Genomic DNA, 13,023 nt, shown 5'->3' with positions numbered 1-13,023 from the left:
CATATTTCCCACTAGATTGCAAATTCTTTCAGGAGTATTTAGTACACTTCTCCGTACAGAGTAAATGCTCAATAAATCCTACTGATTTATGGTTTTTAATCTTGTTTCTTCTCCCTACCTGTAAATTCTTTAAGTGTCCATATTTCCCACTAGATTGCAAATTCTTTCAGGAGTATTTAGTACACTTCTCCGTACAGAGTAAATGCTCAATAAATCCTACTGATTTATGGTTCTAGTATTTTTAAACAATGTGTCGGGGGCAGAAGAGTACCGAATTAAAGAGAGCTAAAGTTTCTATTAAATCTTAATTTCTCACTTCCATTGCTTACTCTGCAAAGGGGAATTACTGGCCTAAATCACTTTTAAAAAGTTTCCCTTCAGTGATTCAGAAACTGGAAAAAGAAGAAGATTTGAAGTTAGCGGGGATTTCAGTTTCGGTGCTTATCATGATAGGAATGATTTGCACTGTAAGAGGGAAAGAAAAGAAAAAAAAACCCTTGAGAATCTTTAATTAACTACCCTGCTTCTATACACATACAAGTAGTATTAAAAACAAGATTGCTGAAGTGCAAACATCAGGATTTAATGAACAATAGGACATAATTGAAGTAAAAGAGAATGACTTAATCAGGGCAGTAGGCTGTTTAATTACTGGGATAATGGATCCTTCAAAAGGACAAACTAAATGGAACAGAAGGAGATGGGGGAGTGGTGAGAGAGAACACTACATGCCTAAAGAAAGGGTGCCGACTGGAAATTACTGAGGAGACAGCTGTAACTGTTTTGACCGAGAGGAGTACATGAAAAATTGTGATGATATCTAAGTGCTAAATTTTCCAAAAAACAGAATCATGGTGTGGAGTAGCAGGAACTTAAAAATACACTATCGGCAGGCCTGCTGTGGGCACAGTACTGAATTTGGTGCTAGCATTTTTGCCTAGGCACTAGGCAGGATTCTCATCTTTGAGTATCCGATTACGTCGGGACTTTCTCATAAATCACACACTAAATATTCACCAAGGGTCTTTTACCACTGTGTCAACGAGCCCGATGCATATATGAGGAGGATTCGGCAGTTCATTTCCAGAGATTCCAAGTTAAATACGGATTATGGAATTTCCCTTCCCCGCATTTTTTCTTTCTTTCTTGGTTGGCTTGATTTTTCATCAATCGACAGAATTACTAAGCCACTGCTCTGTACAAAACCCTGGGCTAAGTGCTTAAGAGATGATAATTGACTAAGAGACATCATGTTTCCCCACATGGAACTTACAATCTAATAAGGGTGCCTGACAGATCTGGGATGTTATGAGTAGGAGGAAGATGAAAAGTTCCCTGGCTTGGAACTCCCTCTTCCTGCCCCAGATCTGCCAACTCTCTCCTCATCTTCAAAGTCCTTCTAAAATCCTGCCTCCTCCAGGATACCTCCCCTAGTGTACTCAAAACACTTTGACTGCATCAACACAAAAGCCACCTCTAAGCACTTATATATTTAATTTCTATCCTAAGCACTATGAACCTAAACATAGTCATTTGTATAGTCAATTATTTATTGAGATATTTCATCCTGGCACATTTGACCTATGTCCTGTTAGAGCCTTACTCTTCCTTCTTCTCCTATTATTTGTAAATAATTCTGCTAGTCTGTTTCCCCGAATAGGTCATAAATTCCTGAAAGTAGGAAATGTGTTATCTTCCTTTTGTTGTACTCAAGTATTTAGTACAATACTATGCACCCAGTAAGGTGCGCAAGAAATTCCATTGACTGATTAGTGGAACTGAAGCTACAGCTACTGACAGAGGAAGGATAGAGAAAGACATGAGTGTAAATTACGTTAAATTGAGGTGATCCCTATTTGCTATGGGTAGCTGGAGGGGAACAAAAGTGCTACAGGGGATGTTGGATTGACTCCATCTGGGAAGTTGGAGCTTAATCCAGGGAGGCAGTTTCCAAGAGGGCTTTGAAGATACCCTTGATGATCTGGTGGACATAAAGTTCCATTTTCCAATTTTTCTTGCTATTTAAAGTGGTTTGGTTTCCATTCAATTGGGTCGCTCCCCCGCCATTCTTCTTTAAACTAAAATGAAAATCCCCGTTCCCCTTGTAGTAACTGTACTCCTAAACACCATACATAAAGAGCTTCAGGGCCCTCTGAAAACATTCCCTTTCTACATTTCTCAAGGCCAGTCAGGGGTAGGACTAGAAAATTCATCTTTAAACACACATTTTAAAATAAAGGAAATGGAGAGCCAAAGTTTGTTACTTTTCTAATAATAATAAAAACTGTGGTATTTATTAAGCACTTACTATGTGCCAGGCACTGTACTAGATTGGACACAGTCCCTGTTCCACATGGGGCTCTCAGTCTCAGAGGGAGGGAGAACAGGTATTTTTATCTCCATTTTTACAGATGAGGAAACTGAGGCAAAGAGCAGGTAAGGAACTTGCCCAAGGTCACACAGCAGACAAGTGGAGAGGTCAGGGTTAGAAACTGGGCCTCCTGACTCAGGCCTGTACTCTTTTCCACGAGGCCACATAAGGACCAACTGCACCAGAGATAAGACTGAACACAGCAATTTTAAATTAAAAAAAATTTTTCCACTCTCCCCCAATTCCTCACACATGCAGAGGACAGTGTCACTAGGATTATTCTAGAGCCAGATATGAGTTCTTGACCTATTCTGAACATTTTCTTGCCAATCAGACCCTTTCTCTTTTGGTTGCTTAATAATGCTGTTCTTGCTATTTTTTAATCATTTTCACTTCCTTGAAAAAATTTCCTTCTGATACATGTATGTGAACTAGTGGTGTTCCTAAACACAGTTTACTTTTCATTTCCAGAAATAACTTCATGCAGACTTTAAAACTGATCTAAGTAAAGCAGAGTTGGGGGTTAGGATGGGAATGGAGTAAGAAACCGGTTAAAGCCAAAGGACTTTGCTGCGAAGGAAATGAAAAAACTATAAATTTCCATACCGACCACCTGCTAATGTTCTGTCAACACATGCATAGGGAAACAAGACTGAGTCATAATGACTTCTCGATGGCTGAGTATAATTACCATGAAAATGCTACTTTGTCATATGCAATCAAATGCACCAGAAAATTATTTTTCAAACTAAATGATGATGAAATAAGTTCTGTAAAGAAGAGTAACTTTTCTTTTACTTTCCTGGTCCACAACACTCAATAGGGTACTCACAAATTCAATTTGATTGGAAAGGAGCCATATTTAGTTTGGATATCAGGATTATTCATTGGCTTCCTTTCCCAGAGACCATAAAAAAATGAGGAAGGCCTTGAGGAACTTCTCCAACATCAAATAACATCAAACCATCAGTCAGAAACTCCCGATAGTGTTGAAAAATTAGACAGAAAACATGCTGTGACACAAACCATTAAAGTCAAACACAAACCTCCAGAAAAAAACACCCTAAACGACTGAAGTACCTCCTTCTGGTTTGATATTTTGATGAAACCAAAATACTTCTGGATTTCCCCAACCTATTCTTACTTTCAAATTATTTGTTGCTGGGAATTTTTACTTTCGGTTCCAAAATATCCTCATGCAAAGTGAAGATTAGAAAACTCTCCCATCTGAGTTGGATTGAGGGCCTGTGGGCTACAATTTACATGTGAGAACATGTCTAGAAAAACTAGTATTAGTTCTGCCTTTACGGCATGTACAGCAACCTCTTTTACACCCAAAAAATGTGATAAGCACTCCTGCTAGGTAAACAGATCGTAAGTATCATTTGGTCTCTTCCTGGTTCCCAATTCTTCATGCCTCATAGTCCAGACTTTGCTCCCATACATTGCGGCTACTGCATATAATCAAGGTTTTTAACCATAACTCTTCCAATGTCATTAGATATCACTACATAAAGATGATTAATGCAGGACACGGAACTTGCCTCTTGGCCTAAGGAAGAAATATCACATTTCTTTGGTGGTTTCCAGTGCCCTGAAACAGTTGCTCCATGAAACTTTCTCCATATCAAAGTAAAGCCAAAATATGACCCAGACAGTGTGGTGTCCATTTTTTCTCCCATAAAAGTGAACTCCTCCAGGGTAATATTGCTGTGGCCTCAAGCAAAGCCACAAAAAAATTAGTCATACTAATGATCACTACCCAAAACCCCTTTGAAATTGATCTCTCCTCCTTAACTAAAAAAAAAAAAGGAAATGCCTAGAGCACCTGTAAAACTAAGGATTGTGCGGATTGATGCACCCATCAATTTTCAACCAAAATAATCTTCCCAAATCTTTAGGCTACGAGTAAAGTGTTATAAAGGGACAGTGTGACCTCATGGGAAGCAGCATGGCTTAGTGGAAAGAGCACAGACCTGGGAATCAGAGGACCTGGGTTCTAATCTCAGCTCTGTCCCTTGCCTGCAGGGTGACCTTTAGCAAGTCACGTAACTTCTCTGTGTCTCAAGTTCTTCATCTGTAAAATGGGGATTAAATTTCTCCTCCCTCCTACTTAGGCTGTGAGCTCGATATGGGACAGTGACTGTGCCCAACCCGATTTGCTTGTATCCACCTCAGCACATAGTAGGAGTGCCTGACGCATAACAAGGGCTTAACAAAACATCACAACTATAATCATGTAATGTAATATATAATAATACTGCATCATTCTTATTAATGAACAGAGCACTGGACTGGGCATCAGAATTGTCAATTTTGGTCCTGGCTCTGTTAATGACTCACTGTGGAATCTCAGGCCGTTTCCTCAGTTTCCCCCATCTCTTACAAGGGGGTCAATAATTCCACCTACCCTCAGTCCAACCCGACAGGGATGGTGTGAGTGTAAAATGGACCAATGGAAGAGGAAGCACTTGGGACCCTTTAGAAGAAAAGTGCTACAGCCATCCATGGGACTAGTAGTGTTGGGAAGGTGAGCCTGAATCATTCATTCACTCATCCATCTCCAGTTTTGAAGAGGGCACAACGGTCACAACTCAAGGGAAGAGGGGTTTCTTCTACCCCATTCGTAGTTAGTCCAACATTCTCCCTAAAAACAGCAATTACATCATATAGCACATTGAGTGCATGACACCAGACATTTGTAACTACTGCATGAAAACAAAATAAGGGTATCAAGTTGCACAGGAAACTAAGCAAGTTGAATTAATCTGTGTATCTCCCTAAAATAGCTTGCATCAGTTCAGATGCTCGGCATCTTCACACATTGTCTTTTAGACAGCAACGTCTGCAGCATTCTGATTGCAATTACAATGCTGAGTAGAGACCACTACGGGTGACGCCAAAAGCGACAAGTGATTCGGATATTAAAATCGTGGAAAATTGATGCCTTCCCCCGGCCTCATTACAATAACTCCTCCATTTGGGTAATTAAAATCTATTGTTTGAACACGGCGTTAATATTTTATCATCTATGGCTTTTAATTAAGTAAATGTATGAGTCTTTACCACAGGAATGATATCTTTTCATTATGCTCTCCCTTTTCCTCCTCCCTCCCACCTTCTTCCAACACTGGGACCTTGGGGAAGAAAGCAGAATATGGAAAACGAACCACGGTGTTGAAATCCGGGACTTGCCAGAGCAGCCAATCTTCATTAAGAGTATACAAGGCTTTGCAGGTTATTACATCCACAGGACCTTTGTTTATCTTCTGGTTTAGCGTTGTGACAAGTAAATAAAACGGCTCTCCGACAGTCTCCTTACAAAGGAAACCAACAACCGTTAGTGTCTGCATCCGATTTACAGCATCAAAGTTTCAAATTCCATTAGTACAGAGCAAGATGTGAGACGGCGTTTTCTAACAAGCATACGCAGAATTTCTGAAAAAAGCCTTAAAACATACTATGACAGATTTAAGATCCCAAGTGTGATTATGAATCTACTGATTATAAGATTGTTGTGGGCAGGAAATATATGTATCATCTCTGTTGCACTGTAATAATAATAATAATGGTATTTGTTAAGCACTTACTATATGCCAATCACTGTTCTAAGCGCTGGGCACTGTGTACTCTCCCAAGTACATAGTACAGTACTCTGCATAGAGTAAGAGCTCGATAAATACCATTTAATTTATTGGTTGATATTGACTTGAGCTGTGAAAACACAAGCACTTAAGTCTTTTATAGATCCAGGTGCTCTCTTCTCCTGTCAGCCTCAAAGTAAATGCTCAGTTCTTCAGTCACCAAAAGGTCTCAGGTTTGCTAGCAAAAGGATCTCTCCCAGTGGCAAGCAGAACTACTGGCCTACCACTCCTCCTGCTTCCATCATCATCATCAATCATACTTATTGAGCGCTTACTGTGTGCAGAGCACTGTACTAAGCGCTTGGGAAGTACAAGTTGGCAACATATAGAGACAGTCCCTACCCAACAGTGGGCTCACTGGTGGAGACCAACCACTGAGCTGAATGAACCACTGGCCTGTCCCAATAATTCATTCAATCGTATTTATTGAGCACTTACTCTGTGCAGAGCACTGTACTAAGCGCTTAATGCCATTACTGCCCTTCTGGTTTCTCCTCAGTTTAATAATGCTCATCGGAAAGGGACCTTTCAAGACCCTTCCTTTTAGTCTAAAATGAAAGCGCACTGCAAAACTGGGGAATGACCCAACACCCCAGAAAAGCTGGGGACCAAAATGCACAGCTGAATTCAGGAAATAACTGCCGCTTTGGTGGACTAAAGATAACATAAAAATACTACTGTATTTATTAAACTCCTACGGGGGAAATAGACTAGATCCAAAATTAGACAACAGTAACAGAATTTTCTGAAAACAAAAGCGCTGAGGTGCCTTAAATCTGCCTTGCAAATAAGGTCTTGCCACTTGTCTTGGCTGAATAATGCCTTGTGCCAAGAAGTAGAGAAGAATGTGGATTTTATTTACTATTTACTCTTTACTTTAACTGGATATTTTCTGGGGACAGGAAATGCCAGTAACATTTTGGCATAAGCTGCTTTCTTGTTTTTATCTGCATCTTCAATTCAATGAGCCTGAGCCCAGTTTAGGATATCATATCCTACTTACCCTGCTGCCATTTAAAGAACATTGCTCCATCCCGGGATTAGCAAAACATCCCGTCTGGGGATGCTATCTAGGTTAGAATTATCTGCTCTATTTAACAAATGACAAATACACACACATATGTATTGCCTGGATAAAAATGAAAATATCTAAAATTTGTCTTCTACTGAAATGGATTGGCTGGTAAAACTCAAAAAAAAGGTAAGACCATAATCAATCCATCAATCAATGGTATTTATTGAGTGCTTACTAGTGCAGAATACTGTTCTAAGTGCTTGGGAGAGGAAGGTACAAGAGAATTAGCAGACACATTCCCCATCCATACAGTATGGGCTTGGGAGTCAGAGGTCGTGGGTTCTAATCCCCTCCCTGCCACTTATCAGTTGTGTGACTTTGGGCAAGACACTTAACTTCTCTGTGCCTCAGTTACCTCATCTGTAAAATGGGGATGAAGACTGGGAGCCCTACGTGGGACAACTTGATTACCTTGTAGCTACTCCAGTGCTTAGAACAGTGCTTGGCACACAGTAAGTGCTGAACAAATACCATCATCATTATTATTATCAGAGGGACTGTAAGGGGTATACAGGCTAAAAAGGAGAAAGCAAAGTCTATATTTTACTTCTGTTTTTAGTTATATTATTTGCAAGAATTTTAAATGGAGCTCATTTCATTGGTCAAACTCTACATTGGTCAGCTATGTGCAAATACTTTATTATGAGAATAGTGTCAGCATCGTAATTACATTCTTTTAGACTGTGAGCCCACTGTTGGGTAGGGACCGTCTCTATATGTTGCCAACTTGTACTTCCCAAGCACTTAGTACAGTGCTCTGCACACAGTAAGTGCTCAATAAATATGATTGATTGATTCTGCTGTAGTCTGAGTGATGGTGGGAGCGTATTTACCCTCAAAAGAGCAGCAGCACAGCCTAGTAGAAAGAGCGTGGGCCAAAGAGTCAGAGGACCTAGGTTCTAAACCTGGCTCTGGCGCTTGTATGCTGTGTGATCTTGGGCAAGTCACAACTTTTCTGTGGCTCGGTTATTTCATCTGTAAAATGGGGATTAAGACTGTGAGCCCAATGCGGGACGCGGACTGTATCCACCCTGATTATCTTCATCATCATCACCATTCATCAGTGGCATCTATTGAGTGCTTACAGTGTGCAGAGTACTGTACTAAGCGATCGGTACAGACAGTAACGAAACAAAACATGTGGACATCTGGATTGTAAGCTCCTTGTGAGCAGGGAGAGTGCCTCCCTGCTCTTGTACTGTCCTCTCCCAAGCACCTAGAGTACAATGCTTTGCACACCGTAGGCACTCAATAAATACCATTGATTGATCAATCAATTAGTGAGTCGGAAGAGACTCAAAGGAGCGTCACACCCTCCTTCTAATAGCATTTATTAAGCACTTATTATGCGCCCGCACTGGGGCAGATGCAAGCTGGGCAGGTTGGACAGGGGTCCTTGTCCCCCGATGGGGCTCACAGTCTTGATCCCCACTTTATAGATAAGGGAACTGAGGCACAGAGACGTGAAGTGACTTGCCCCAGGTCACACAGCAGACACGTGGTGGAGTGGGGATTCCCTTCTAACTTCCACACCTGGGCCCTATTTATTTATTTTATTTGTGCATATTTATTCTATTTATTTTATTTTGTTAATATGTTTTGTTTTGTTCTCTGTCTCCCCTTTCTAGACTGTGAGCCCACTGTTGGGTAGGGACTGTCTCTACATGTTGCCAACTTGGACTTCCCAAGCGCTTAGTACAGTGCTCTGCACACAGTAAGCGCTCAATAAATACAATTGAATGAATGAGTGAACAGAGTTGGTAGACACGTTTCCTGCCTACAACGAGCTTACAGTCTAGATTATCTTGTACCTACCCCAATGCTTAGTACAGCATGTGGAAGACAGTAAGCACTTAAATACCATTTTTTAAAAAAGATAGTAATGGTGCAACACGTGGAGCATCAGAACTGAAAAAAATCCTACCTATTGATACTGAAACACAGTCTAAATCAACCCTGTTTCCTCCTTTCTGCACACGCTAATAAACAAGATGGAAAAGTTGGTGTTTGAAGCGCTACGTATTTAAGAGGTACCAAAGTGTTCCTCCTTCCTGATTTCTGACCCAGCCCGAAGGTAAGGCACTTACCCGCAGAAAACCAGAAAGGCAGACCGACATCCAATTTGTTAGTAGTTTCTCTACAACGGACTCAGTGCGCCTTAGCATGAGTTTTGGCTGCATGTTACTGGACTGTTCCATCAGGTCCTTAGTCAAAACTTCCAGTATGTTGGTCAGGTAAACCAGCTTAGTTTGTAGTGCGATAGTTAAGAAGGAAGCAAACAAACACCTGTTCGGACAAAGGACAGTTTATTATTTAAAATAGTCTGTTCTACTAACAATGCCTGTTTTTGTGACAAGAAAAGAATGAAAGAAAGCTCTTCCCTCCAAAAGTGTCTGCTTGGAGTTTAATCTAATCCATGAACTGGTGCAAGTAGAGGGTGGGTGGAAGGAGAGCTGGTCCCATGCATGCATGCACATGACTGTGGAGAAGGAGCTTCCCAGCCTCTGTTTCAGCCATACTGTTCCTCAGTCCTTTGGGTTTTGTATTTTTTTTTTTTGTATTTTTTTTATTTTACTGCATTTAATGCAATAAAATAGCATTGAGTGGCAGGCATGGAGAAACAATGTGGCCTAGTGGGAGGGATCACGAGCCTGGGTTCTAACCTCAGCTATGCTGCTTGACTGCTGTGTGACCTTGGGCAAATCATTTAAATTTTCTGTGCCTCAGTTTCCTCATCTGTACTCTGTGGGGTTCTTAGATCCGGAAACTCCACCACTTATCGTGATACTCTATTGTTTCTCCTGTTGGTTATTTATTTTAATGTCAGTCTATTATATAAATAGATTATATAAATGCCTTGAAGACAGGAATTGTAACTAGCAACTTGACTGTATTCTCCCAAGTGCTTACTATTGTGTTCTGCACAAGGTAAATGCTCAATAGATACCATCGATTGGGGATTAAATACCTGTTCTCCCTCCCTCTTAGAATGTGAGCCCCAGATGGGACAGGGACTGGGTCCAACCTGAATATTTTGTGCGCTTAGTAGAGTGTTTGGCACACAGAGTTTAACCAATTTCCACTGAACCAATAGTTACTAATACTGCCATTTCTCCACAATATGAGGCTCTTCAAGAACAAAATCCCAAGTGTTAACGGATGGGTTGTAGTACTTTTTGCTTTCATACTATAAGAAACACGTACCTTTCATTAAGGTCTGTTAGAAAAACAGTTCATGGAGAAAAAACATCTTTTTAATTTAAGCTACACCTTGTTCCTAGAGCCCTAAATAACTGAAGCTCTTGGTATGGGAAACACTGCTGAAATTATACATCCCTTTTCAAAATATAAAACTTCACTACATTGGTCACTAAAAATAAATTCAAGGATTTCCCCAGTTTTAAGATGGGCTATAAGAATCCAAAAAAAAACCACTTCTGCTTTTCTGAATAGGGACTTGATTATTTTACCAGTTATCTTTTTGTGGTGGTACATTTTTTCCTATACATGAAGATTGGGGGGAACTGTATTAGACTGAATTACTGCATCAGCCTCCTCTCTGATCGCCCATCGTCCTGTCGCTCCCGATTTCAGTCTATACTTCACTCTGCTGCCCGGATTATTTTGACGCTCTGGGCATGTCACTCCCCTCCTCAAAAATCTCCAGTGGTTGCCCCTCAACCTACGAATCAAGCAAATACTCCTCACTCTCGGCTTCAAGGCTGTCCATCACCTCGCCCCCTCCTAACTCACCTCCCTTCTCTTCTTCTACAGACCAGCCCGCACCCTCCACTCCTCTGATGCTAACCTCCTCACTGTGCCTCATTCTTGCCTGTCCCACCATTGACCCCTGGCCTATGTCCTTCTCCCGGCCTGGAATGCCCTCCCTCCACAAATCTGCCAAATTTGAGCTCTTTTTCCCTTTAAGCCTTCACCTTGAGCTCACCTCCTTCAGGAGGCCTTCCCAGACCGAGCCCCCTTTTTCCTCTCCTCCTCCCCATCGACCCCCGGCCTACCTCCTTCCCCTCCCCACAGCACTTGTATATATTTGTACATATTTGTTAATCTATTTATTTTACTTGTACATATTTACTATATTTATTTTATTTACGATGTGCATATAGCTATAATTCTATTCATTCTACCGGTTTTGACACCTGCTTTGGTGTCTGTCTCCCCCTTCTAGACTGGGAGCCCGTTGTTGGGTAGGGACCGTCTCTAAATGTTGCCTACTTGTACTTCCCAAGCGCTTAGTACAGTGCTCTGCACACAGTAAGCGCTCAATAAATATGATTGAATGAATGAATTAGAAATAAAATATAGTGAACATTAACCTTTTAGGGCTTGGCTCAGGGTATTTTCTGTAATTGGAAGATTTTAAATATTTAAAGACATAGGTTATACCTGTCCTTCACAGAAAAATTCTTCTGCTTTTCCAGAGTGTGGATGACGGTCACAAGAAAGCTTTTGTTGCAAATCAAACCATCCAAAGCAATGAGACTTTCATTCTTGTCACTGGTGTCTCTGCCCTGGAAAATAATGGGATTGACAAGACAATGATTTCCCAATTTTATATTGAATTCTTGGGGTGGAAATAGTCAAATAAAAAGCAGTAGTGATTTCAATTTAGCCACTGGGCAAAAATTAAAACATTTTGACTTACGTGAATATCTTCAGAGAAGATGTGTGTAAAGCCACCTGACTGAGGAATAAAAATGATAATTTTATTTGTAATATTCAAAGACAGTAAAATATATCATTAAGAATGCAAAATTACTAGGAAATCCTATTTGCTAATATTAGCAGACAAATCGACTGTTTGTGTACTTCATATCAATAACTCAGAAGAAATTGTTTTTTTAGGGTTCAAAAAACAATGTCTGAATTATTAAGAGCACCTAGTGAGATACTGGAATAAATTATCGTTACTCGGTCCCCATGTTTTAAAGTTTAAAAATCTGAAAGCAGAAATTAGCTGGCACCCAAGATCAGAGTTGGGCTCTTTATCTGGGCCCATAACATACCAAAAGTACTATTTATTTTAAGGATACAGCCTGTATTTTAATTCTTTAAATATCAGCAAGTTAATTTCAGGTGTTTGGTTGATTCCCTTCCCCTATTTGTGGATGCACACTGAGATCAAAGTTGTCCATTACCCATTAATTTATAATAGAAAAAGGAGCCAGAATGCAGTCATTGCATTGGCCTCTCTCAGACAGTCTTACATGAACAATGAATAATTTAACTCCTTGTGTGTCTGACTTTGGCTATACTGCTCCAGGAGATCATTTCTGAGAATTCACTACTTTCATGTGAATGTAATCACATATCCAATCCGGTTGGCAGTAAATGAACTGAAAACATTATTTTCAAAGTGGAGAGCAGATGACCTTCTTGTGAAAGGTTGAGAGGCAATGCTATGACCATCTAGCCTTCCCATGTATCACTGTGTTGCACAGTGATTTCAATTTAGCTTTAGAAACACAGGAGGGAAATGTTATCTGAAAAACTTTACAGCAAGTTGCACTGGGTACTAGTGATTATGGTAGGTGTTGTTAATTATGGTATTTGTTGTGCACTTACCATGTGTCAAGGGCTGTTCTGAGTGCTGGGGTAGGTACAGGTTAATCAGGTCAGATAGAATTGAATTGAATTGCCCCACGTGGGGCTTACAGTCGAAGTAGGAGGGAGAACAGGTATTGAATACTCAGTACTGAGTATTCACGAGAACAGGGTGGTCTAGTGGATAAAGCACGGGCCTAGAAGTCAGAGGACCTGGGTTCGAATCCCAGCTCCGCCACTTGCTTGCTGTGGGACCTTGGGCAAGTCTCTTCACTTCTCTGGGCCTCAGTTTCCTCAACTATTGAATGGAGATTCAATACCTGATCTCCCTCCTACTTCGACTGTGAGCCCCACGTGGGGCAATTCAATTC

At 40.7% G+C, this 13,023-nt stretch overlaps 1 protein-coding gene across 2 annotated transcripts in view; it reads right to left on the bottom strand.

The window, feature by feature from the left end:
• PLXNC1 (plexin C1) overlaps positions 1 to 13,023 on the bottom strand; it is a 136,123-nt gene that overhangs the window by 31,388 nt on the left and 91,712 nt on the right. For both annotated transcript variants that reach the window (XM_038756939.1, XM_038756940.1), the window contains exons 18-21: positions 11,754 to 11,792; positions 11,495 to 11,619; positions 9,178 to 9,376; positions 5,542 to 5,688 (exon numbers count right to left, since the gene is read on the bottom strand). In XM_038756939.1, the coding sequence (XP_038612867.1) occupies positions 5,542 to 5,688; positions 9,178 to 9,376; positions 11,495 to 11,619; positions 11,754 to 11,792 (510 nt within the window). The remainder of the gene's footprint in view (positions 1 to 5,541; positions 5,689 to 9,177; positions 9,377 to 11,494; positions 11,620 to 11,753; positions 11,793 to 13,023) is intronic.

The sequence above is a fragment of the Tachyglossus aculeatus genome, chromosome 14 (genome assembly GCF_015852505.1).
Source record: "Tachyglossus aculeatus isolate mTacAcu1 chromosome 14, mTacAcu1.pri, whole genome shotgun sequence".
Classification (NCBI taxonomy): Eukaryota; Metazoa; Chordata; class Mammalia; order Monotremata; family Tachyglossidae; genus Tachyglossus; species Tachyglossus aculeatus.
Note: the sequence above shows the minus strand (reverse complement) of the source record. Positions and strands in the feature narration are given on the sequence as shown.